Source organism: Chionomys nivalis, chromosome Y (genome assembly GCF_950005125.1).
Source record: "Chionomys nivalis chromosome Y, mChiNiv1.1, whole genome shotgun sequence".
Lineage (NCBI taxonomy): Eukaryota > Metazoa > Chordata > Mammalia > Rodentia > Cricetidae > Chionomys > Chionomys nivalis.
The window spans coordinates 5,637,163-5,662,501 of NC_080113.1; the positions used below are offsets into that span (position 1 = coordinate 5,637,163).

The window sequence follows — 25,339 nt, forward strand, 5'->3', positions numbered from 1 at the left end:
CCTTTACAAGCAGTTGTCAGTTGGAGATTGGTTCTGAGTTAAGGGATCATGTTCACTTTCCCTCATGAGCCCTGGGACTGAGTCCTGACTTGAGTCCTTCTCTGTGAGTTCATACGTGCATCAGTAATGTTTATGTTATGTCTTGAAGACATTGTTTCCTTTGTGACATTCATATCCTCTATAAGGCCTACTATAGGAGATAGGTCTGGTGGCTAAGAACTTAAGACCGTGTAAGTCATAGGCCGAGGGGAGACTAAATCCTACTGTTCTAACTGATGTAGTAGTAAAATAACTACTAATGACATTTTGGTATTCTCACAGATCAGTGTCTTACTCAGCTATCATCAGAGAAGCTCTTAGAATCTTTATATCCCCTCTCCTGAATTCTGTGAGACCTGAGGGAGGGGATTTGATGAGGATATCCCATTTGGAACCGAGTATTCCAGTGTCTGTTTAATCGCTGCACATTCTCCACATGGGGATCTTTGTTAGTTCCCATCTGCTACAGGAGAAAACTTCTTTGATTATAACTCATTAGCTTTGGTAGAACAGCACATGTCAATTCCTAGGCCATCTCTCTAGCCTTATACCCAATTTCTGTTGTAATTGGTTGAATGCAGTATCGCCACTACTTAAGTACAGTATGCACTTGGTTTCTTTTGTCTCTTCTATAGGTATAGAGTTTCAGCTTATATTTTGTTTTTAATTATTTCTTTCAACTTAACATTGTTATTTTTATTTGTTTTACAGAAATTAAATGCATCTGGTACTTTCTTGTATTGATTAACCTATGTATTTGTTAACAGGCTTTGGGGTGAACCTATTAATCTTCGTGAACAACATGACGCATTAGAGTTTTTTAATTCTTTGGTGGATAGTTTAGATGAAGCTTTTAAAGCTTTAGGACATCCAACCATGATAAGTAATGTCCTTGGAGGATCCTTTGCTGATCAGAAGATTTGCCAAGGATGCCCACATAAGTAAGTGCCAATATTTTTTTGTTGTTGTTGTATTTTTTTTTTTTTTGCAGAAGTGTCAATAAAATCTTTACTAGTTGTTGGAGGAGGGGCCGCTTGTTCATTCCCGGCTGCCCGGCTAGCTTTAACCCAAAATAAATCACACAGAAACTATATTATTTAAACCATTGCTTGTCCCACTAGCTCTATCTTCTTATTTGCTAACTTTTACATCTTAATTTAACCCATCTCCATTAATCTGTATATCACCACATGGCAGTGGCTTGCCAGCAAAGTTTCGGCATGCTGCAGCTCCATGGCCTCTCCGCCCTTCTTTCTCCCAGCATTCAGTGTAGGTTTCCCCACCTACCGCTAAGCCCGTTTTCTTTATTCATTAAGCAAGGCAGAAGGACCTCCAATTTAAATTTAAATTTAGCATGTAAAATTACATATAACAAAGCAGGTATCAAGCAAAAATAATAGTTACAATATTTATATCTACTTTATCTTTTATAATAGCTAAGGAAAACTGTAACTATAACCATTTATTCCTCAACTCCATCAAAGACTCCAGAAAGATATATTACCTAAATAAACAGGAAGTGCAGTGTAAGCAACTTGCAAAATTCTAGAATTGACAGAGACATCTCACTGCCTGGACAGTCACCCAAAGTTCTTCTGTACCATTGGGGCATCCATCTTCAGCCTATAGGCCCATAATATCCGACACACTTTTCCATGAAGCAGGAGATTTCAAAGACAGGTCTACCTGGATTGACAGTTTGTCAGTCACTTTCTTCTGTGTTCTGCAGACTCTTTCATGTAGCAGGAACTCGGAAGAATCGTCTCACCTTTAGGCAAGTTCAGCAGTCTTTTCTCTGTGGGTCCTGCATGCGCAGTTAAGCAGTCCAGCCAAGAGTGGTTTTTTACCCAAATGGCTAACCAACTCCATAAGGAGCCTCTTTTTTTTGGGGGGGGGGAGTGGTGCGGGTTTCGAGACAGGGTTTCTCTGTGGTTTTGGAGCCTGTCCTGGAACTAGCTCTTGTAGACCAGGCTGGTCTCGAACTCACAGAGATCCGCCTGCCTCTGCCTCCCGAGTGCTGGGATTAAAGGCGTGTGCCACCACCGCCTGGCCATAAGGAGCCTCTTCAATGCCCATTACCCTTTTGAAGTAGCTTGGTGTGCCAGGAGATGATGTGTCTCACTGTCATGAAAAGTTAAACCGGAAGTTCAATTAATTATAGAAAATGGTCTTTATCATATTGCTTCTCATTTTCTTGATATTTTACTTCCTTTTCATACATTAATGATTTTCTGGGATACATCAGAAGATGATATTTTCTGAAAGTCTACAATTACCTAGGTCTTTTGTTTCTCTTATGAAAATAATGTGTCTTAATATAGATGTATAAAATGACTATCATTTTATAATATTTTAATACAGAGTAAATTCTTCATTAAGAATAGTCTTAAGTTTTCAGCTTCAAAGAAAATGGATAGAATATGAATCGTAAGTGAAAATAACCATATTAATGTTTATTTAGGAAGGTCAGATAGCACAAATACATGCCTAGATAAATGTTTTGTTTGAGGATTATTTTCTTTTTTATTAAGTTATTTTCATGAACTATATTCCTATCACAGTTTTTCCTAGATAACAAAAAAAAAAAAGAAAGAAAGAAAGAAAAGAAAAAAAACTCCAATAGGACATCAGTAAGACAAAAAATACATAAACTCAGCAGCCATAGAAGAAAAACATCTACAGAAATGCTATTCAGTTCTGTTTGTCTTAATAGGCTACACTATGCTTGGGGCTGGGGACCTATTCTAAAGTTAATTTAATGAGACTCAATTGGAGAAAGCTATTTTTCTTTCAAAGAAGTTATCAGTTACAGAGAGCTTTTATTATTTTTTTCTTTTTCTCCTTTTTTTTTTTTTTAGATAAAGCCATTTTAGTGGATTTGGACAAGGGGGGCTTGGATGACAAGGTGCTCTGCAAATGCTTGGTCCAGAACAAACTCTCAAGAAAGTTCACTAATTACAGAGGGACATTGCATTTTTGGTGGCTGAATGAAGGCTGTCAATTTGTGTTCCAGCTCAGACTCCTCAGCATCCACCAGAACTTGAACCAAGCTCTAGTTCCCTAAACTACATGAGCAAGGCTACCTAGCCAGCTAAGTAGAGAAGGCCTCTGCTGTGATAGTGTCCTAGGCCATGGCATCCATCCACACCTCCAGTCTGTCCCCAACACAAGTGATCCCTAGAACAGAGAACTTCTTGATCAATCAATGTTGTGACCCTGTGCCCACTTTCCCTCTGTCAGTTCTAGATCTGTCAGAGTCTGTGTAGCTCTTCTATGTTCTGTCATAGTTTTGGTCAGTTCATATGTACATCAGTCCTTTTGAGTCCAGAATTCAGTGCATTCAAGTCATCTCTCAAATCTGACTCCAATATCTGTCTAGTTGCACTTGGTTAGGCATCTCTCTATAAGTATAATAGAATTTAATTAAGAGTTATTTTATTGCTACACTCCTTTTTCAGAATATGGACTTTCCCCCTGTCTGTTGCCTTTTTAGTTTGTTTCTTAGACACCTGGGAAGTGTCAGCATTGGGTTCTGTCTCACGAGTGGGTCTTAAATCCAATCAGAATTGCACTGTTGTGTACCACCATAATTTTATGATAAGTTCATGTTTTATTTCTCCTACTTGGGAGACCCTCTAATCCTACCTAGTCCCCTTCTAGGTATCTAACCACTATGATTAGCATAGATATCAAAGGCTTAAAAAGATAAATCCACATTTAAGAAAAAAGATGTTGTGATTATCGTTTGAGTCTTCATTACCTTGCCTCATTGAAGATTGTTTTTCTAGCTGATACAATTGCCTGCAAATTTTATTATTATTATTTTGTTTTATTACTTAAAAAATACCAATCGAAATTCCCACTCCCCTCCTACTCCCCCCACAGATTTTCTTTCCCACTCCCTCCAATGTTAAGAGAGGGTGAGGCACCCTGCCCTGTGGAAAGTTCAAGGCCCTCCCCACTACATCCAGGTTGAGCAAGGTATACATCCAAAGAGAATAAAATCCCAAAAAGCCAGTACATGTAGTAGAGACAAATTCCAGTGCCATTGTCATTGGCCCCTCAGTCTGCTCCAACTACATTCAGAGGGACTAGTTTGTTCCATGCTCATTCATTCTCAGTCCAGTTGGGGTTGTGAACTCCCATTAGCTCAGGTACATTGTCTCAGTGGGTGAAGGCGTCATGGTCTTGACTTCCTTGTTCATACTCTCCCCACTTCCACTCTTAAACTGGACCTTGGGAGCTCAGTCCAGTGCTCCGATGTGGGTCTCTGTCTCGTTTCCATCAGTTACTGGATGAATGTTCTATGGTGATATTTAAGATAATCATCAGTCTGACTACAGGGCAAGGCCAGTTCAGGCACCCTCTCCTCTATTGCTTAGAGTCTTAGGTGGGTTCATCCTTGTGGATTCCTGGGAATTTTTCTAGAGCCAGATTTCTTGCTAACCCCAAAATAGCTTCCTCAATCAAGATATCTCTTTCCTTGTTCTCATATCTGTCCTTCCTCCATCTCCATTCCCTCAAGCTCTCCTCTTCTCCCCTCTTCCCCCTTTCTTCTACCCTCCCCCACCTCTATGCCCCAAATTTTGTCAGGCGATCTTGTCTGCTTCCAATTTTCAGGTGAATCTATATATGTTTTTCTTTGGGTTCACCGTATTACTTAGCTTCTCTAGGATCATGAACTATAGGCTCAAAGTCCTTTGTTTATGGCTAGTATCCACTGATGTTTGTGATTACATGCAATATTCATGTATTTGCATCTTTTATCTAACTCAGGATAGTGTTTTCAAATTCCATCCATTTGCGTGCAGAATTCAAGATGTCATTGTTTTTTACCACTGAGTAGTACTCTAATGTATAGATGTGTCACAGTATCTTTATCCATTCTTTCGTTGAGGGGTATCTAGGTTGTTTCCAGGTTCTGGCTATTACAAATAATGCTGTTATGAACATAGTCAAACAAATGCTTTTGTAGTATGATTGAGCATCTTTTTGGTATATTCCAAAGAGTGGTATTACTGGATCCTGAGGTAGGTTGATTCCAGATTTTCTGAGAAACTGCCACACTGATTTCCAAAGTGGTTGCACAAGTTTGCATTCCCACCAGCAGTGGATGAGTGTTGCCCTTGTTCTACATCCTCTCCAGCCTAAGCTATCATTAGTGTTTTTTATTTTAGCCATTCTGACAGGTGTAAGATGGCATCTCAAAGTTGTTTTGATTTGCATTTCCCTGATGTCTAAGGAAGTTGAACATATCCTTAAGTATCTTTTGACCACTTGAAACTTTTCTGTTGAGAAATCTCTGTTTAGTTCAGTACACCATTTTTAATTGGGTTACTTAGAATTTTAATGTTTAATTTCTTGAGTTCTTTATATGTTTTGGAGATCAGACCTTTGTCTGATGTGGAGTTGATGAAGATCTTCTGCCATTCAATAGGTTGCCTTTTTGTCTTATTAACTGTGTCATTTGATTTAAAGAAGCTTCTCAGTTTCAAGAGGTCCCATTTATTCACTGTTGCTCTTATTGACTGTGCTACTGAGGTTATACTTAGGAAGTGGTCTCCTGTGCTCATGTGTTGTAGACTACTTCCCACTTTCTCTTCTATCAGGTTCACTGTGTTCAGATTAATATTAATCCATTTGGACTTGAGTTTTGTGCATGGTGATAGATAGGGATCTGTTTTCATTCTTCTACAGGGTGACATCCAGTTATACCAGCACCATTTGTTGAAGATGCTTTCTTTTTTCCATTGTATACTTTTAGCTTCTTTGTCAAAAATCAGAAGTTCATAGGTTTGTGGGTCTTCATTTAGATTCCATTGGTCAACATCTCTGTTTTTATGTGAATACCAAGCAGTTTTCATTACTGTAGCTCTGTAATAGAGCTTGATGTCAAACATAGTAATCCTTCTGGGATTTCCTTTATCGTATAGGATTGTTTTGGCTATTCTGGGTTATTTGTTTTTTCATATAAAGTTGATTATTATTCTCTCAAGGTCTGTGAAGAATTGTGTTGGGATTTTGATGGGATTGCATTGAATCTTTAGATTGCTTTTGGTAGAATTGCCATTTTTTACTATGTTGATCCTTATGAAACACAATGGGAGATCTTTCCATTTTCTGGTATCTTCTTCTGGTTCCTTCTTCAAAGACTTAAAGTTTTTGTCAAATAGGTCGTTCACTTCCTTGGTTAGTGTTACCCCAAGATACTTTATGTGATTTGTGGCTATTGTCAAAGGTAATGTTTCTCTAATTTCCCTCTCAGCTTCTTTATCCTTTGTGTATGGGAGGGATAATGATTTTCTCTTTTTAATTAATCTGGTATGCTGTCACATCACTGAAGGTATTTCTCAGCTGTAGGAGTTCTCTGGTACAGAGTTTTGGAGGTCACTTATGTACACTATTATATTGTCTGCAAATAATGAAAGTTTGACTTCTTCCTTTCCAATTTAAATCATCTTGATCTCTTGTGTTGTCTTATTGCTATTGCTAGAACTTCAAGTACTGTGTTGAAGAGATATGGAGAGAGTGGACAGCCTCGTCTTGTTCCTGATTTTAGTGGAATGTCTTTGAGTTTCTCTCCATTTAATATGATGTTAGCTGTTGGTTTGCTGCATATTGCTTTTATTATATTTAGATATGATCTTGTATCCCTAATCTCTCCAAGACCTTTATCATGAAGGGGTGCTGAATTTTGTCAAATGCCTTTTCAGCATCTAATGATCATATGGTTTCTTTCTTTGAATTTATTTATTTGATGGATTACACTGATAGATTTTCATATGTTGAACCTGCCCTTCATCTCTGTGATGAAGCCTGGTTGATCATGATGGATGATTTTTTTGATGTGTTCTTGGATTGAGTTTGCCAGTATTTTATTGGGAATTTTTGCGTGAGTGAGATTGGTCTGTAATTCTCTTTCTTGGTTGAGTCTTTGTATGGTAACTGTAACCTCAAAAAAAAAGTTCGGCAATGACCCTTCTTTTTTTATTGTGTGGAACACATTGAGGAGTACAGGTATTAGCTCTTGGATTTTTTGGTATAATTCTAAACTAAAACCAGTCCTGGGCTTTTTTTTTTTTTTTTTTTTTTTTGGCTGGGAGGTTTTTGATGACAGCTTCTATTTCCTCGTGAGTTATAGTTCTGTTTAAATTGCTTACCTAGTCATGATTTAATTTGGGTATATGGTATCTATGTAAAAAATGTCCTTTGTCCTTTTCTTTTACATTTTTCAATTTTGTGGAGTACAACCTTTTATAGTAAGACCTAATGATGTTCAGAATTTCCTCAGTCTGTTACGTCCCCCTTTTCATTTCTGATCTTGTTAATTGGGTTGTTCTCTCTCTGCCTTTTGATTAGTTTGGATAGGGTTTGTCAGTCTGGTTGACTTTCTCAAAGAACCAGCTCTTTGTTTCATTGATTCTTTTTATTGTTTTCTGTGTTTCTGTTTTGTTGATTTCAGCCTTCAGTTTGATTATTTCCAGTCTTCTACTCCTCGTGGGTGAGTCTGCTTCTTTTTATTTTTTTCTAGAGCTTTCAGGTGTACTGTTAAGTCTCCATTGTGAGCTTTCTCCGTTTTCTTATGTAGGCACTTAATGCTATGAACTTTCCTCTTAGCACTGCTTTCATAGTGTCCTATAGGTTTGGGTATGTTGTGCCTTCATTTTCGTTGAATTCAAGAAAGACTTTAATTTCTTTATTTTTTCCTTGACTTGGGGGTGGTTTGGTAGTTGACTGTTCAGTTTTAGTGAGTTTGTAGACTCTCTGGGGGTAGTATTGTTGTTAAATTTTAACTTTACTCCTTGGCAATCTGATAAGACATGGGTTGTTGCTCCAATTTCTTTGCATCTAGGATGTGTACTTTGTTAACAAGTGTGTGATCAGTTTTAGAGAAGGTTCCACAAGGTGCTGAGAATTCTTTTCTCTTTGGGTGGAATGTCTGTTAAGTCCATTTGATTCATTGCATCTGTTAATTCTCTTATTTCTCTGTTAAGTTTCTGTCTGGTTGACCTGTCCATTGGCGAGATAGGAGTGTTGATATCTTTTACTATTCGTGTGTGGGGTTTTATATGTGATTTAAGTTTTAGTGATTTTTTTTTTTACATATGTGGGTCCTCTTATATTACGTACGTAGGTATTCAGGATTGAGACTTCATCTTAATGAATTGTTCCTGTTATAAAGTATCCTTCTCCATCTCTTATGACTGATTTTAGTTTGAAATCCATTTTGTTGATATTAGGATAGCCACATCTTGGCACGTTTTGTGTTAAGAATTTGTTTGATTTAATGTTTTCTTTCGCCAGTGAGTCTATTTCCTCACCTGAGATTTTTTTCTCCTATCTCTTGTATTCTCGGTTATACTTGTCTCTGTAGTTCCTTTTTGTGAGCCATTGGGGGCAGGGTGGGTTGGGGAAAAGCCCAGCAGCAGGAACACACCCTGCTGGCTATCCAGAAAAGCTTAGAGAGTTGGGGAGGGGCTCCGAGTTTGTGTCCCAGTGGGAAGGTCCCAGAGCATGGGGCATCCCTCTGTCTGGGCTTGTGGGTGCTGACTCACCTCTCAGGTCCCCTCAACACTGTAGCAGGCTGTGTTGCAGGGTTCCAAGGACCATGTAGGCGAAAAGGCGTGCTTGGGGACAGGGTGGGTTGACCCTGCAAATTTTATAATTTCATTTTTACCAGCTGAATAATATTCCATTGAGTAAATAAATATACCACATTTTCTATTTATTTCTTAATGGGTATATAGATGGCTCTAACATATAGATATTATGAATATGATATAAAGCAGCAGTGAACATGGATGAAGAAGTGTCTTGGGATTTAGCATCATTTGGGACTATACCAACAGTAGTATAGCTGGATCCTGAGATAGATTGATTCCCATCTTCCCAAGGAACCACCATATTGATTTCCATAGTGGCTGTACAAGTTTGCATGACTTACTCCACATCCTCAGTAATGTGAGCCATTATTTGTTTTATTGATATTTGTCATTGTTACTGGTGTAAGATGAGTATCAAAGTCTTGAGGTGAATATTGCTGATTTGCGGGGGTGGGATTGAGACAGGGATTCTCCGTTTGGTTATCCCTGTCTTAATACTCATTCGATAGACCAGTCTGACCTTGAACCAGATATCTGCCTGCCTCTGTCTCTAGAGTGCTGACCTACCATGCTTGGCAGCTGACTGCAGATATTAACATTTTTATTTATATTCTTACACATTTTACTTCTATATCTGACTTTAATTGATTTTTGTTTCTTTTCTTCGTGTCTTTTTCTGGTTATCTATGTATTTTAGGTATTGACCTTTTGTAGTACAAATTTAATTGATCTTAATTAATCAAAACCCAGAGTCAGATACAGGAGTTAAAGCACAAGATCAGAGAAGCAGAGGAGTAAGCCACTAGAGAGACCTTTTACCTCTGCTAATGCTCAAACCAAAGGGACAGTCCTCGGACTGCCTAGACTGCACAGTGTCTGTACCAAACCACAGGCTCCAGTGAGCTCTTGTCACCTCCTCATGTACCTCTCTCTGTCCTGCCGTATCACTCCTGTCTCGATATGCCTCCATTTCTGGAATTAAAGGCATGAGATCCCAAGTGTGTGTGATCCCAGCACTTAGGATCACATCTTGGAATGCTGACATCCTGTTTCACCAGCACTGTTTGGTGAAGGTGCGAGTTTTTTCCTTCAGTTTGTGTTTCTGGCTTCTTAATTAAAGACCAGATGTCTGTGAGTGTTTGAATTTTCATCTTGACCTTCAGTTTGATTCCATTAGTCAATGCTTCTTTGTGTGTGTGTGTGTGTGTGTGTGTGTGTGTGTGTGTGTGTGTGTTAATACCATGCTTTAACTCAGGGATGGTGATAACTTTTACAGTTCTTTTATTATTCAGGATTGTCTATCCTGAGTTTTTATGTTTGCATATGAAGCTGTGAATTGTCCTTTTGAGAGCTATGAAGAACTGTGTTGAAATTTTGATGAGGATCTATAGATTTCCTTTAAGTAGAATGGTCATTTTTACTGTTAATTCAACCACCCCATAAACATGGGAGATCTTTCTATCTTCTGATATCTTCTTCAGACACTTGAAGTTTTTATCATACGAGTCTTTCGCTTCCTTAGTTAGAGTTACCCCAAGATTTATTTTTTTGTTTGAAGCAATTATTAAGGGTATTGTTTCCCTGATTTTTTTCCCCAGTCCGTCATTTGACCACTACTCAGTTCTCTGTGTTAATTTTGTGCCATGTTTGTTTTGTGGAAGTGTTTATCAGTTATAGGATTTCCCCAGTAGAACTTTTAGGATTTTTTATATATACTGTCATATCATATGCAAATCAAGATAATTTGACTCATTCCTTTCCCATTTGTTTCCCTCAGTCCCGTATGGTTATATATACAATTAGACAATCCTGCATAGCAGTATTATACTACAAAATTGCAGCTATGAAATAACAACATTAAATCTTTTTGAGATGGGGGGAGGTTGAGGCAGGGTTTCTCCATGTCACTGCCCTGACTGTCCTGGCACTAGCTCTTGTAGACCACGCTGGCCTCAAACTCAAAGAGATCCACCTGCCTCTACCTCCTGGGATTAAAGGCATGTATCACTACCGCCTGGCAACAAGAATTGTTTTATCATTGTGGGTCACCACAACATGAAGAACTGTATTAAAGGGTAGCAGCATTAGGAAAGTTGAGAAACACTGAGACCTTCATGTATATATTAAGTTACTTAATATATCTCTCCAATTTCATGTTACAGAACCATTTCTACTGTATCTCATGGGTTTGGGCAGGTTATGTTTTCCAATTCTAAAATACTTTTAATTTTCTTCTTGATTTCTGAATTAACCTATTTATTACTCAGTGATGAGGTGTTCGGTTTTTATGGGTTTCTATTCTTCATTTGTTGATTTGCAACTTTAATCCATGGAGGCTAATAGGATACAGCTTGTTATTTCAATTTTATGTTTTCCTGCTGATAACTTGCTGTATGTTCGAGTAAATATTCAGTTTTAGAGGAAGTTTATTGAGCCTCTGAGAAGAAGGTATATTCCTTTGTGTTTGACTGTTCTGCAAGTATTAGTCAGGTCTTTTTGGTTTAAGATGTTGCTTAGTGCCAGAATTTCTGTTTAGTTTTTGTCTAAATAACCTGTCTATTGGAGAGAGTGGAGTATAGAAGTTTCCCACTATCAGTGAGGGTCAATAAAATGTTATCTGTAATTAATATCTGTTTAAGTGGTTTGTGGAGTTTTTTTGTATTTTTGTTTGTTTGGTGACTTTTTTGTTGTTTGAATTTATTTATTTATTTTGTTGTTGTTGTTGTTGCACAAGTATTAAGAATTCTAGTGTCCTCATGGTGGGCTTTTTTTTTTTCCTTTGATGACTATGTAGTGTTCCTTCTGTCTCTTCTGCTAAGTTGTTGTTCAGAGTCTACATTGTCAGATATTAAAATGGCTACATGGCTTGTTTGATGGGTCCCTTTGCTTGTAAATTTTTTTCCATCCTTTACCCTGAGGTGATTTCTGTCCTTAATGGTAAGGTGTAATTTGTGGATACAGTAGGAGGGATCCTCTTTTCTAATCCATGCTACTAGTCTGTGTCTTTTTATTGGCAAATTGAAGGCATTAAAATTGGGGGTCATTAATAGGTAGCATTTCTTGGTCCATTTATGTTATTCTATAGTGTGGTCCTCTCACTCCTACCCTTATTACTATACTATGGGATTATTTGTGTCTTTGGGGGTATGCTTAACATTTACAGACTGATGTTTCCTTCTAGTGTCTTCTGTAAAACTTGATTATTAGATAAATACTGCTTAAATTTGGTTTTATCATGGAATAATTTTCTTTTCAATTCTTATTTTGCCTAATAGCTTTGCTGGACAGTGTATTCAAGGCTGACTCTTAGGAGTTTTTAGAGCATTTGTCCAGGCCCTGGAAGGGGTGATACAGAGGTACACTGAGGTTTTAGAATTCAGTAATCACTTATTCTCAACACCTTCAGTTAGATACTAATTTATATTTTTTTTCAAATGATGTGCTTAAAACATTATTTGTATTGCCTGTTTACCAAGCATAACTTCTTTTGCTACTTGGGGCTAACAACTTGGAGAAATTGCTTGAGTTGGGTATAACTGTGCACACATTTAATCCCAGTATTTGTGAGGCAGGACAGATCTATCTTTGTTAGTTAAAGGCTAGCCTAGTCTCCATGGCAAGGACTGACATAGCCAGGACTACTAGAAAGACCCTGTCTGAAAATAAAATAAACAGAAATAGGGGTCATTGTTCTTAACACTCTTTTGACTACTAGGTTGTAGAATGCCTTATGGATGCTGAACTGAAAGAGGTCTTCTCCAAAAGAAACTAGTATTCTTAACTACTAAGCCTGATCATTAGTTTCTTAATTTTTTTTGTTTTATTTTCATTTTTACTTATTTATTTTGGGGCTTGATCTTACTATCTAGTATGCTGGCCTAGACCTTATTTACATAGACCAGGCTTACTTCAAGTTCACCGGCATCTGTCTACTCAATGCTGGGATTAATGGCTTTGAGGTTTCAGAAGCCCAAGCCAGACCCAGTGCCGTGTATGCTTCCCTGTTCATTCACAACACTGGACTATGCCTCTGAACTTAAACAAACCCAATAAATGTCTTCTTTTCGTTTTCTTTCTTTCTTTCTTTCTTTCTTTCTTTCTTTCTTTCTTTCTTTCTTTCTTTCTTTCTTTCTTTCTTTCTTTCTTTGGTTTTATTTTATTTATTTATTTATTTTGGTTTTTAGAGACAGGGTTTCTCTGTGGTATTGGAGCCTGTCCTAGAACTAGCTCTTGTAGACCAGGCTGGTCTTGAACTCACAGAGATCATCCTGCCTTTGCCTCCCGAGTGCTGGGATTAAAGGCGTGCACCACCACCGCCCGGCTAATGTCTTCTTTTTTTAAGAACTGATTTGCTCATGGTGTCTTTTCATTGAAGTAGAATAGTGACCGAGACAAAAAGATTTTAAAGTTAAATCCCTTTGTTTCCTGATATTTTTAGGTATGAATGTGAAGAATCTTTTACAACTCTGAATGTAGACATTAGAAATCACCAAAATCTTCTTGATTCTTTGGAACAGTATATCAAGGGAGATTTATTAGAAGGTGCAAATGCATATCATTGTGAAAAATGTGATAAAAAGGTATGTTTTATAGCTTTTAAGGTTATTACAGTATGTAACAAAACCAGAAGACTTTGGAGTTGCTTATAGTTTTTTTAAAAATTAACTTCTGTCTAGTGTTTGAGTGAATGGTTGCATTGGTTGACTGCCTGATTGGTATATTAGTTACTTTTCTATTGCTGTGATACAGCAACATTGCCAAGGCAATTAATAGAAGGAAGAGTTAATTTGGGCTTATGGTACCATCAGGATAAGAGTTCATCACTATCACAGGGAAGTAGGGCGTGTGCTGCCTGGAATAGCAAGATAAGAATTCACATCTTAAAATGCAAGCTCAAAGCAAAAAGAGCAAAGCAGAAGTAGGCGAGTTTTTTTTTTCTCTGAAAGTCCTCACCCCTAGTGATAAACTTCCTCCAAGATGACCATAATTTTTCCAAATAGCACCACCCCTGTGAACATTTGCTTAGTTGGGAAAAACTTGTTACTTGGGCTGGACTAGAACTATATAGCCCAGACTGGCTTTCAATTTAGACTCCTGCTTCAAGAGTTCCCTGTGCTGGTATTTCAGGTATGAACAACTGTGCCTAGTGCTGTTATGTCTTTAATTTCCATTAATGGTACCATAAAAGAAATTAGCATTCTAACTTACGTAGAGATTTGTCAGCAAAACAATATCATGACAAGGTGTGGCACACCCTGCATTTCAGAAGAACAGACATGTACAACTCTGTGAGTCCATACTCAACCTGGTTTACGTAAGCGCATCATGCCAGCCAGGAATACACAGTTCCCATCTTTCTCCCCCATCCATCTCCCTCCCACCCCATCCCACAAATAGAAAGAATTTGTAGATTTGGGGGAAATGGTTGCTACCCAATGTAAATACTGGAGTTCAGGTTCCTAGAACTCACATTAAAAACTAGGTGGGCATGACAGCCTGCGTATAATCCCACTGTGTAGAAAACAAACAAGGAATTATGGACCAAACTGCTAGACTAAATAGGCAAAATAGTGAGTTCTAGGTTCAATAAGAGATCCTTTCTTGATATATAAGGAAGAAAGTGAAGAAGCATCAACTTTGAGCCTTTGTGCATAGACCTCTATCTACACATACACATGCCCTCACTGATACAAAAGCCCACAAAGACATACTAATACATATATAAGTAATAGTTAATTGTGGTACATACTTCAATCCCAGAACTAGCTAATTAATTTTAACTCCATAGTAAGATCCTGACTCTAGTAGTAATAGTTTAAAAGTGTTTACTCCAGATTACTCACCAAATCAAGTTCATTTGATTGTACCAGATTTTCACAACTCCTTTATTTTATGTACATTTATGGTTATTACATTCAGTCAATTACCTGTGAGCTTTTAGATTGTAGAATATAAAAATAGACTATGTTTAAATATAGTATGCAGTAAATAATACACCTATTTCTTGACCCACATACCTCTTTAAGCTGTCTGTATTGTAGTAGGTTGGTTACGTGTGTAACATGAGGGGTCTGCTTGTTTGTGTTTCTGTCCTGCCCTTTACCCCACAACTGTTTAGCCCCAAAGAAAATCACACATAGGTCTCCATAAATTATAAGCTGATTGGCCCATTAGCTCTAGCCTCTCACTGGCTAACTCTCACGTCTTGATTAACCCATTTTTCTGATCTGTTAGCCATGTGACTCCGTACCTTTTTTTCAGTGGAGCAGATCACATCAGTGCTGCTTCAGTGGTCTGGGCAGGAGTGGGAGGAATCAACTTCCTCTTCCCAGAATTCTCCTGTTCTCATTACATCATTTCTACTTCTTGTCTGTTTTTCCCACCTATACTTCCTGCCTGACCAATCAGCATTTATTTAAAACATGATTGACAGAATACAGGCAATTCTCCCGCACCATACGTGACAGTACCTCATGTAGGAAATAGAATTTTAAATTCCTGATCCACCTTGAAGAGTTGATTGGATAACAGTGACAATATGGAATCCCTTCAGGAATATCTATTTTGCATCTTATAAGACGAGGCATACTTATTTAAATGTTTTACAAATATTGTTGAAAAATGACATTGATTATATTCCATATTTGTAACATATGTAAATTTAGATGATTGATTTTTAAATTTTATGTATTGGATTTATATTTTCTGTTTTAGGTTGATACAGTAAAGCGCTTACTGATTAAAAAACTCCCTACTGTTCTTGCTATCCAACTGAAACGATTTGACTATGACTGGGAAAGAGAATGTACAATCAAATTCAATGATTACTTTGAATTCCCAAGAGAACTGGATATGGAACCTTACACAGTAGCAGGCGTCACAAGACTGGAAGCTGATAGTGGAAATCCATTGACTCATTTAATTCAGCAGAATGAGCAATGTGAAAGTGTGATAGCAGGAAGCACAAAGTATAGACTTGTTGGTGTCCTTGTTCACAGTGGTCAAGCAAATGGTGGACATTATTATTCTTACATCATTCAAAGAAATAGTAAAGACAGCGAGAGGGGTCGCTGGTTCAAATTTGATGACAGAGATGTAACAGAATGCAAGATGAATGATGATGAAGAAATGAAAAATCAGTGCTTTGGTGGCGAGTACATGGAAGAAGTATTTGACCATATTATAAAACGCATGTCGTACAGGCGTCAGAAAAGGTGGTGGAATGCATATATTCTGTTTTATGAACAGATCAATACAACTGGTGAAGACAAGATGTTAACACATATATCAAAGCTAACAATCACAAGACCTCATCAGATTATGTCACCAGCCATTCAGAGAAATGTGTGGAAACAGAATGTGCAATTCCTGCATAATCAAATGCAGTATAGCTTAGAATACTTTCAGTTCATTAAAAAACTGCTTACATGTAATGCTGTGTACTTAAACCCTGCTCCAGGTAAGTTTCCTGGAACTTACATCCTATGAAAGTGGTATCTAGTGAATATTTGAAGAATTTCTTACCAAATATTACAGTGCTTAAATTTGTCTTTTCTATTTCTACCTTAACATTTGGTGGGGTTTTTAGTTTGTTTGTTTTGGTTTTTTAAGAACAGTCTCTTTTATGTAACTGGCTATCCTGGAACTCAGTATGTAGACACACACACAACTTTGTACATTTATTCACCAAAATCCATTTGAATGTGTCAGCATTTTCAGTTAGATCTGTTTTAAAGTAAAAGTTGTAGAAAATATGGTTCTTGTATTTGTTAACATTGAAATAAAACCTTTATTTTTAACTTGAAATAAAACATGTCTAATTATGTGTTGCTTTTTAACTTAAAGGACAAGATCGTTTGCCACCTGAAGCAGAAGATATTACAATGATTAGCATTCAACTTGCTGCTAGATTCCTTTTTACAACTGGATTTCATACTAAGAAAATAGTCCGTGGCCCTGCTGATGACTGGTATGAGTATGAATTTCATTTTTTATGTGTTCTAACTTAATTGGTATGTTTACTTTACTGTTTTTGGTTCTTTGGGTGGTTTTATTCTTTTTCAATTTTTGCTTAGGGTTTTGTTTCTTTGGTTGTTGGTTGGTTGGTTTTTTTTCAGATAGTGTCTCTTATGTATCTGTCTGTGGCTGGCTGTCATACGATTCACTATGCACACCTTGCTGGTTTCAAACACCCAGGTCCCCCTACCTCTGCCTCCTGAGTGTCAGAATTAACATTGCCCAGCTATATGGTTGTTGTTGTTGTTGGATTTTTTTTTTTTTGGTTGGTTGGTTGGTTGGTTTTGACTTGTTTGGGTTTTGGGGGATTGAGACTTTTTGCATGTGTAGCCTTATACTAAGAACTTGCTTTGCCGGGCGGTGGTGGCACACGCCTTTAATCCCAGCACTCGGGAGGCAGAGGCAGGCGGATCTCTGTGAGTTCGAGACCAGCCTGGTCTACAAAAGCTAGTTCCAGGACAGGCTCCAAAGCCACAGAGAAACCCTGTCTCGAAAAACCAAAAAAAAAAAAAAAAAAAAAAAGAGCTTGCTTTGTATACTAGACTGGCATTGAACTCATAGAGATCTGCCTGCCTCTACGTCCTGAGTGCTTGGATTAAAGTCTTTGGCCACCGTTGCCTGCCTGCCTTGTTTGGGTTTTTAATACCTAGTTTCCCTGTGTAGCCCTGACTGTCCTGGTACTCTCTATATAGAGCAAGTTGGTGCTGTGTTATGTGTGTGTGTGTGTGCGTGTATGTATGTGTTTATCCATGACAGGACAATACTAATTTCAAACATCAGAGAAAGATCTTTGGATTGATATGAGGAAAGTCTTCCATATTGTTTGTATTTTATGTATACTGTTAAGAAGACTGTTTTTCCATCATTTATGGGTGTGTAACACATTTTCTAGCATTCATAGATGTCCTAGAACTAGAGTTACAGATATCTCTGACCCATGATATGGGTATTGGAAATTTAACACTCCATGTCCTGTGAAGAGGGGTCTCTCTTACCCCTGTTGTTTTGAGACAGTCTCACTATGTCCTCTGCCTACCCTGGACTTGGTACTATAGGTCTTGCTTGCCTCTATTTTCCATAGCTGGGATTAAGATTTATCCTACAACACCTAGACCTCAGAACAATTTTATTAGATTTAGTTTTTCAATAATTGACTATTACATCCAGGCCCAGTGGTAGTGAACACCCTTCATCCCAGCACTTGAGAGGCAGAGGCATATGGATCTCTGTCAGTTTGAGGGCAGCCTATTCTACATAGGATACCCAGAGAAACTTGTCTCTAAAGAACCTGTTATTTTTAATTTTATGTGTCTGGGTCTATGCTACATATGTCCAGGTGCATGAGAAGGCCAGAAAAGAGCACCACATTTACTGCTACTAGCAGTTCTGAGCTGTTAGACATGGATGCTCACAACTGAACTACTTCCTTTGCTGTATAATTTGTTAACTATTGAGCTTTCTTTCCAGCACAAATGTGTTCTGTTATTTCTTATTCATGGCATATTCTTATGTTTTTTTTCACTGTGAAAAGAGTAAAGCTGTATCACTTAGTAGATGAAATTTTCATAGCTGTAATTTTAAATCATTACTAACTGTAAAATTACAAAAGATACTGTCGACCTATAAAAACTCTTTTCAACATTCATTTATATTAAAGAAGTTGGTTTTTACAGACACTCAACATCATCATTGACTTAACCCATTTGATTACTTTGTGGAACTTGCTATAATATTTTACTGGTTAATGTGACATTTGTGTCTGAACCAACAATAGCCTCATTTTTTTTTTTTTGTTTCATAGAAAACTTCCTCTTCTGTAAAGAACCCCCAATAAGTATGTTAATAAATCAATACTAATAGATGTTTCTGATTTAGGTGCGATGTGCTCTGTATTCTTCTCCGTCACAGCAAGAATGTACGATTTTGGTTTGCTCACAATGTCCTATTTAATGTATCAAATCGTTTTTCTGAGTATCTTCTGGAATGTCCAAGTGCAGAAGTGAGAGGTACATTTGCAAAGCTTATCGTATCCATTGCACATTTTTCTTTGCAAGATGGATCTTCTCCTTCACCCTTTTTATCACCTTTTGCAAGTCCAGCACCTTGTGGTCAGGTAATTGTCAGCTTCTCTGTAATAGTTAATTAGTTAAAAATAAAATTTTGTGTCTTACAAGTAAAATAATATTTATGTATTGTATTTGAAATAGTTACCATGCACAAATGTACAGTCATCTAAATGTACATTGTAACACTTGCAGGTTTTTAAAATTATTTTATGCTAATGAAAATTTGTCACTGGGCACTTTGATATGGAAGTTTCTACTCAGTTGTTGACTATATCTTCAGAATGTGTTTAAAGTTTAATCTTACAATTACAATCTTTTTGTTAAATACCCTGTTGGGTTTGGTAAAGACAGATCACAATACATAGTTAAGACTTCTCTCGAAGCCGGGCGGTGGTGGCGCACGCCTTTAATCCCAGCACTTGGGAGGCAGAGGCAGGCGGATCTCTGTGAGTTCGATACCAGCCTGGTCTACAAGAGCTAGTTCCAGGACAGGCTCCAAAGCCACAGAGAAACCCTGTCTCGAAAAACCAAAAAAAAAAAAAAAAAAAAAGACTTCTCTCGAACTAATATGCAATCAAACCCAGATTTATGAACTGTAACATTCTGTATGGTATGGTAGTGCGTGTCCTTTTACTCTACTATTGAGGAGTCAGAGATAGGCAAGTCTCTGCTAGGTCAAAGCCAGTCTGACTTCCAGAATAGGTAGGGCTACTTAGACCTTGTTTCAAAAACAAACCTTAACACCTTGTCTTAACTTTTGTCTTAGCTAGCATTTCTCTGGCTGTGAAGAGACAGTATGACCATGACACTTATTATAAGGAACACCTTTAATTGGATAGCTGGCCTGTACAGTTGTTTGACTTAGTCCATTATTGGCATGGTGGGAAGCAAAACAAAATGCAGGCAGATGTGATGCTAGAAAAGGAACTGAGAGTTCTTATGTCTTGACTCGCAGGCAACAAGAGGTGATGTTCTGAGACACTGGGCAGTATCTTGAGCATATATATGACCTCAGTATGTATGTATATGTATATATATATATATGTATATCTCCCCAGTGACACACTTCCTCCAAAGAGGCTATAAGGCCACACTCCTTGTAGTGCCACTTCCTTTGTTGGCCTTTTCAAACAACCACGCACATATATTTTTGCTCTTATATGAACAATACCAAGTGTGAAGGCTTCATGAAGTTCTTTATTTCCTGTTTGATAAACCTGAATTTTTTTCCAGATACAGGAATGTAACCATTTTATGCCAACAAAAATATTGATGTATGTAGCTGTTGATAGAATTTTTTTTTCCAGATATGTGATAATTTGAACTTGAGTGATCGTTTACTAAAAGCTGTATTAAATCTCTTGAGAAGGGAAGTTTCTGAACATGGGCGACATTTACAACAATACTTCAGTTTATTTGTAATGTATGCCAGTTTAGGTAAGGAGTACTTAATTCTTTTAATGATTGTTTCATGACTATGAAAATAAAACCATAAAATTAATAATAATTATTCTTTTAAATTAAGTAATCATATCTTTAAAACCAATTGTAAATTTTCTAATTAACATTTTATGGTGCTTTTCATCTTATACCATAAGGTAACTTGTATTTAACCCTTTTAATTAAAAAACTGTCTTGTGATAGAATTTATATTAGATTCTATAGCTGATTCACGTTGCCTTTTGAAAGATTAATTCGAGCACTCCAGAGGCAGAGGTAGGCTGATCTTTGTGAGTCCAAGACCAGCCTGGTTTACAGCTAGGACTGCTACCCAGAAAAACCTTGTGTCAAAACCAAGGGGGAAATAAATTAGTAAATAGAGATTTAATAATTCTTTTTCTTTAGTTTCGAGTTAAGAAAATTGAGACAGAAATCAAAGTGGAAAGAAGAGTATAAATATACTTTTTTGGCCAGGCAGTGGTGGTACACACTTTTAATCCCAGGATTATGAGGTAGACACAGGTAGAGTTCAAGGCCAGCTAGGACTTTTACACAGAGAAATCTTGTCTTGAAAAAACAAAAACAACAAAAATACTTCTTTACCCAAGGAATTTTTGCACTTAGTGAAAGAGACTGATAGTTCACAAAAAAAATTTGACTTGCCTTTTAATTTCTCCTTTTTTTCCTCTGCTAGAAAGCTTGTTAATTTCTTTTTTGACCTAGTGTAGTTAAGAAGCTAGTGTCTTTGAAGGCTGAAGAGTGGTTAAGGACACTTGTGAGCCTGGTTTGATTCCCAGGACTTACATGTAAACTCATTTCTTCCTTGGGGACTAAACATGCTTGTTAGTTCACAGAAACAATGCAAGTGAAACTCTCATATTTATAAATAAATGTGAAAAACAAGACACTGCTGTCATGATAATTTCCTTTTTTAATACTTAGTGTTTAATATCAGTGTTTTCTGTCCACATTCTGCCTGTAGTTACCTATTTCTAAACTAATAGTGAGGATTTTATTCATATTTTACAAAGAACTGTCGTTCAATTCATCCTACTTTTTCTTACAAAATGATCTTCCTTTTTTTTATAGGTTTGGCAGAAAAAGCTCAGCTTCTAAAACTAAATGTACCTGCTATCTTTATGCTTGTGTCTTTGGATGAAGGGCCAGGTCCCCCAATTAAATTCCAGTATGCTGAGTTAGGCAAGTTATACTCAGTAGTATCTCAACTGATACGATGTTGCAGTGTCTCATCAAGAATGCAGTCTTCAAACAGTGGTAAAGTAGAATGCTTTCTTGTGTAATAGTTTCAAAGTATTGTTAGCTGTGCATTATACTCAGAGTAATACAGAAAGTTTATAAAATAGAAGTCTGAAGTATGATGCACTTTTCATTATGTTTAGCTGATAACTTTTTGGGTTTATTGTTTGGGAGGAAGTTTTATTGTTTTATTTTTGCACAACCGGTCTCCCCTCCACTCTCTCTCCCATGTGTTCCCTTTCTCTCCCTGTCTCTCTCCCATTTCCCCTTTTCCTCCCTTCCTTCCTCCTCTCTTGCCTAGGCCTAGAATTCACTATGTAGTCTTAACTGAGTTGTAACTCACAACAATTCTCCTGACTCTGCTTCCCACATGTTGGAACTACAAGCTTTAAACAGTAGTGCCATCAAAAATGTTAGCTTACTTATGTTTTAAATTGATTTCTTTTAATCCAGCTACTAATAAATAGCTTTTAGTTTACTATATGTATTCATATATGTGCTATAGCATATGCGTGAAGAAAATCATCAGGATCCCATTCTCTCACCTAATTCACAAAATTAGAATGATGAAAAGATTAGCATGGCCCCTGCTCAAGAAGGACATACAAATTTCTGAAGTATTCCAAGCCTTTTAAAAATTAAAATGAATCAATAGATTCCTTTTTCTCACTTCCAGAAACTACCATTTAAGATCTATAATTTGATCACTTTACTGAATGTATACTACTGTGCTTTTTAGAGAGTGTAAAGATCAGATTTTATTGTTTGGAGTAATCTTTTATTACAATTTTGAGGTTTTTCATTAATGACAAATATGTTGCAGGTAATTCCCCTCTTCCAAATCCTTTTGGTGACCCAAATTTGTCACAGCCCATAATGCCAATTCAGCAGAATGTGGATGACATTTTATTTGTAAGAACCACTTATGTGAAGAAAATTATTGAAGACTACAGCAACTCAGAGGAAACAGTCAAGTTACTTTGCTTCTGCTGCTGGGAGAATCCCCAGTTCTCATCTTCTGTTCTCAGCGAACTGCTTTGGCAGGTAAAGCAAAATGAAAATACCTACTTTTATTCCTAGTCCTTTAAGTGCAATCTAACTGTGCCTTAAACTATTTTTAGATTGCATATTCATACACATATGAACTTCGGCCACATTTGGATCTACTATTGCAAATTATTCTGATGGAGGATTCCTGGCAAACTCATAGGTATGGTACACTTCTATTCTAACAGTATAATTAGCTTTACAAGTTCTTGGAAAAATTGCACCTGACTGTGAAAAAGTGTACTTCTACTTTTTCCATGTTCAGTTAAGTGGTTATTAAATTTTATTTACATTTCAGTTAAGAAAAATTCTATTGCAGTCTTGTTTTTAGATTAGAAATATTAGATTTCATAAATTATTAGTAGTTTCAAATTGTCACCCAGTTTATCATAAATTTCAATGTGATTATCAACTGTTTTCAGAACATTACCTAGAATTAATAACAAAAAGCATTCAATAAATCAACTAATGTTATAAAAATTTCAAGAGCCAAAAAAATAATAAGTTACCATGAAACAAACGTTGTGAAACTCTTTTTACTAACTTTCCATAATTTTCAATTGTTTATTTTGGTTGGTGTTACAATTTTTGTTTCTTTTGATTAGCATTGATGGGTTTTACTAATACTACCTACTTTTCGAAAAGGAACTATATTTACTTCAAAAGGATTGATTTATGCACAGAAATCATTTTAAATTATTGGCTTTGAACAAATGTGGTGATTTGGGAAACAGTGGCAGATAGATCTCTTTGAGTTTAATGTGAGCCTGGTCTGTTAGTGAGATAGAAAGAAAGAGAAAAGAAAAGTGCATTTCTTCTAGGTGTTACAATTTTGTCTTGTTTTGGGATCTTTTCAGAATTCATAATGCACTTAACGGAATTCCAGATGATCGAGATGGGCTGTTTGATACAATTCAGCGTTGTAAGAATCACTATCAAAAAAGAGCATATCAGTGTATTAAATGCATGGTAACTCTCTTTAACAGTTGTCCTGTTGCCTACCAAATCTTACAGGTAAAAGTCTTTTGTTTTTTTTGTTTGTTTGTTTGTTTGTTTGTTTGTTTTTTATTCTTTTTTACTTAAAATTTCCAACTGCTCCCCGTTTCCCATTTCCCTCCCCCTCCTCCCACATATTGCCCCCTCCCCCCGCTCCCTTCCCCCTATCCCCACTCCACTTCTCCTCCCCCTAGTCCACTCCCCCTCCCTCTCGATACTGAAGAGCAGTCCAAATTCCCTGCTCTACATGAAGACCAAGGTCCTCCCACTTCTATCTAGGTCCAGGAAGGTGAGCATCCAAACAGGCTAAGCTCCCACAAAGCCAGTTCATGTATTAGGATCGAAACCTAGTGTCATTGTCCTTGGCTTCTCATCAGCCTTCATTGTCCGCCTTGTTCAGAGAGTCCAGTTTCAACCCATGCTTATTCAGTCCCAGTCCAGCTGGCCTTGGAGAGCTCCCAATAGATCAGTTCCACTGTCATAGTGGGTGGGTGCACGCCTCGTGGTCCTGATTTCCTTGCTCATGTTCTCCCTCCTTCTGCTCCTCATTTGGACCTTAAGAGCTCAGACGGTTGATCCAAATTGGGTCTCTGTCTCTCTCTCGATCCATCGCCAGATGAAAGTTCCTGTGCCATTCTCCTTGGCCTCTCGTCAGCTCTCATTGTCCACCACATTCAGAGAGTCCGGTTTTATCCCATGTTTTTTTCAGTAGCAGTCCAGCTGGCCTTGGTGAGCTCCCAATAGATCGGCCCCCCTGTCTCAGTGGTTGGGTGCACCCCTCATGGTCCTGACTTCCTTGTTCATGTTCTCTCTCCTTCTGCTCCTCATTATAACCTTGGGAGCTCAGTCCAGTGCTCCAGTGTGGGTCTCTGTCTCTATCTCCATCCATCGCTAGATGAAGGTTCTATGGCGATATGCAAGATATTCATCAGTATGATTATAGGATAGGTTCATTTCAGGTTCCCTATCCTCAGGTGCCCCAATGAACTAACTGGGGACAATGCCCTGGGCTTCAGGTAGCCATTCCAGGTTCAAGTCTCTTGCCAACCCTTAGGTGGCTCCCTTAACTAAGGTATGAGTTTCCCTGCTCCCCCATCCAACCTTCCTTTACCCCCAATCACCCCGATTCCCCCAGTTCCCCTCATCCTCTCCTTCACACTTTTCTCTCCCCATCTCCCCTCATCCCCATCCCACCCCACCCCCCAAGATTCCCATATTTTGCCCATCAATCTTGTCTATTTCCCATAGCTGGGAGGATATCTATATGTTTTTCCTTGGGTTTACCCTCTTGTTTAGCTTCTTTAGGATCACAAATTATAGACTCAGTGGCCCCTATCCATGGCTAGAAACCAATTATGAGTGAGTACATCCCATGATCTGCTTTTTGCGTCTGGGTTACCTCACTCAGGATCGTATTTTCTATTTCCATCCATTTGCATGCAAAATTCGAGAAGTCATTGTTTTTTACCGCAGAGTAGTACTCTAATGTATATATATTCCACACTTTCTTCATCCATTCTTCTATTGAAGGGCATCTAGGTTGCTTCCAGGTTCTGGCTATTACAAATAATGCTGCTATGAACATAGTTGGACAAATGCTTTTGTCATATGCTAGGGCATCTCTTGGGTATATTCCCAAGAGTGCTATTGCTGGGTCCAGGGGTAGGTTGATCCCAAATTTTCTGAGAAACCGCCACACTGATTTCCCAAAGTGGTTGCACAAGTTTGCAGTCCCACCAGCAATGGATGAGGGTACCCCTTTCTCCACAACCTCTCCAGCAAAGGCTATCCTTGGTGTTTTTGATTTTAGCCATTCTGACAGGTGTAAGATGATATCTCAAAGTTGTTTTGATTTGCATTTCTCTGATTGCTAAG

The 25,339-nt window shown here is 37.6% G+C and overlaps 1 protein-coding gene, 1 non-coding gene and 1 pseudogene across 2 annotated transcripts in view; all 3 read left to right on the forward strand.

The window, feature by feature from the left end:
- The window catches only part of LOC130868812 (ubiquitin-like modifier-activating enzyme 1 Y), a 964,755-nt pseudogene that overhangs the window by 527,813 nt on the left and 411,603 nt on the right, over positions 1-25,339 (forward strand).
- The window catches only part of LOC130868797 (probable ubiquitin carboxyl-terminal hydrolase FAF-X), a 176,331-nt gene that overhangs the window by 143,689 nt on the left and 7,303 nt on the right, over positions 1-25,339 (forward strand). Inside the window, exons 33-42 of the mRNA XM_057760827.1 lie at positions 807-980; positions 13,081-13,222; positions 15,357-16,101; positions 16,488-16,611; positions 18,534-18,771; positions 20,032-20,161; positions 21,254-21,439; positions 22,245-22,465; positions 22,543-22,631; positions 23,326-23,482. Coding sequence (XP_057616810.1) covers positions 807-980; positions 13,081-13,222; positions 15,357-16,101; positions 16,488-16,611; positions 18,534-18,771; positions 20,032-20,161; positions 21,254-21,439; positions 22,245-22,465; positions 22,543-22,631; positions 23,326-23,482 — 2,206 coding nt within the window. The remainder of the gene's footprint in view (positions 1-806; positions 981-13,080; positions 13,223-15,356; positions 16,102-16,487; positions 16,612-18,533; positions 18,772-20,031; positions 20,162-21,253; positions 21,440-22,244; positions 22,466-22,542; positions 22,632-23,325; positions 23,483-25,339) is intronic.
- LOC130868870 (U6 spliceosomal RNA) lies at positions 21,949-22,053 on the forward strand. Its single transcript, XR_009056588.1, has one exon. It is a non-coding gene; the product is annotated as a U6 spliceosomal RNA (small nuclear RNA).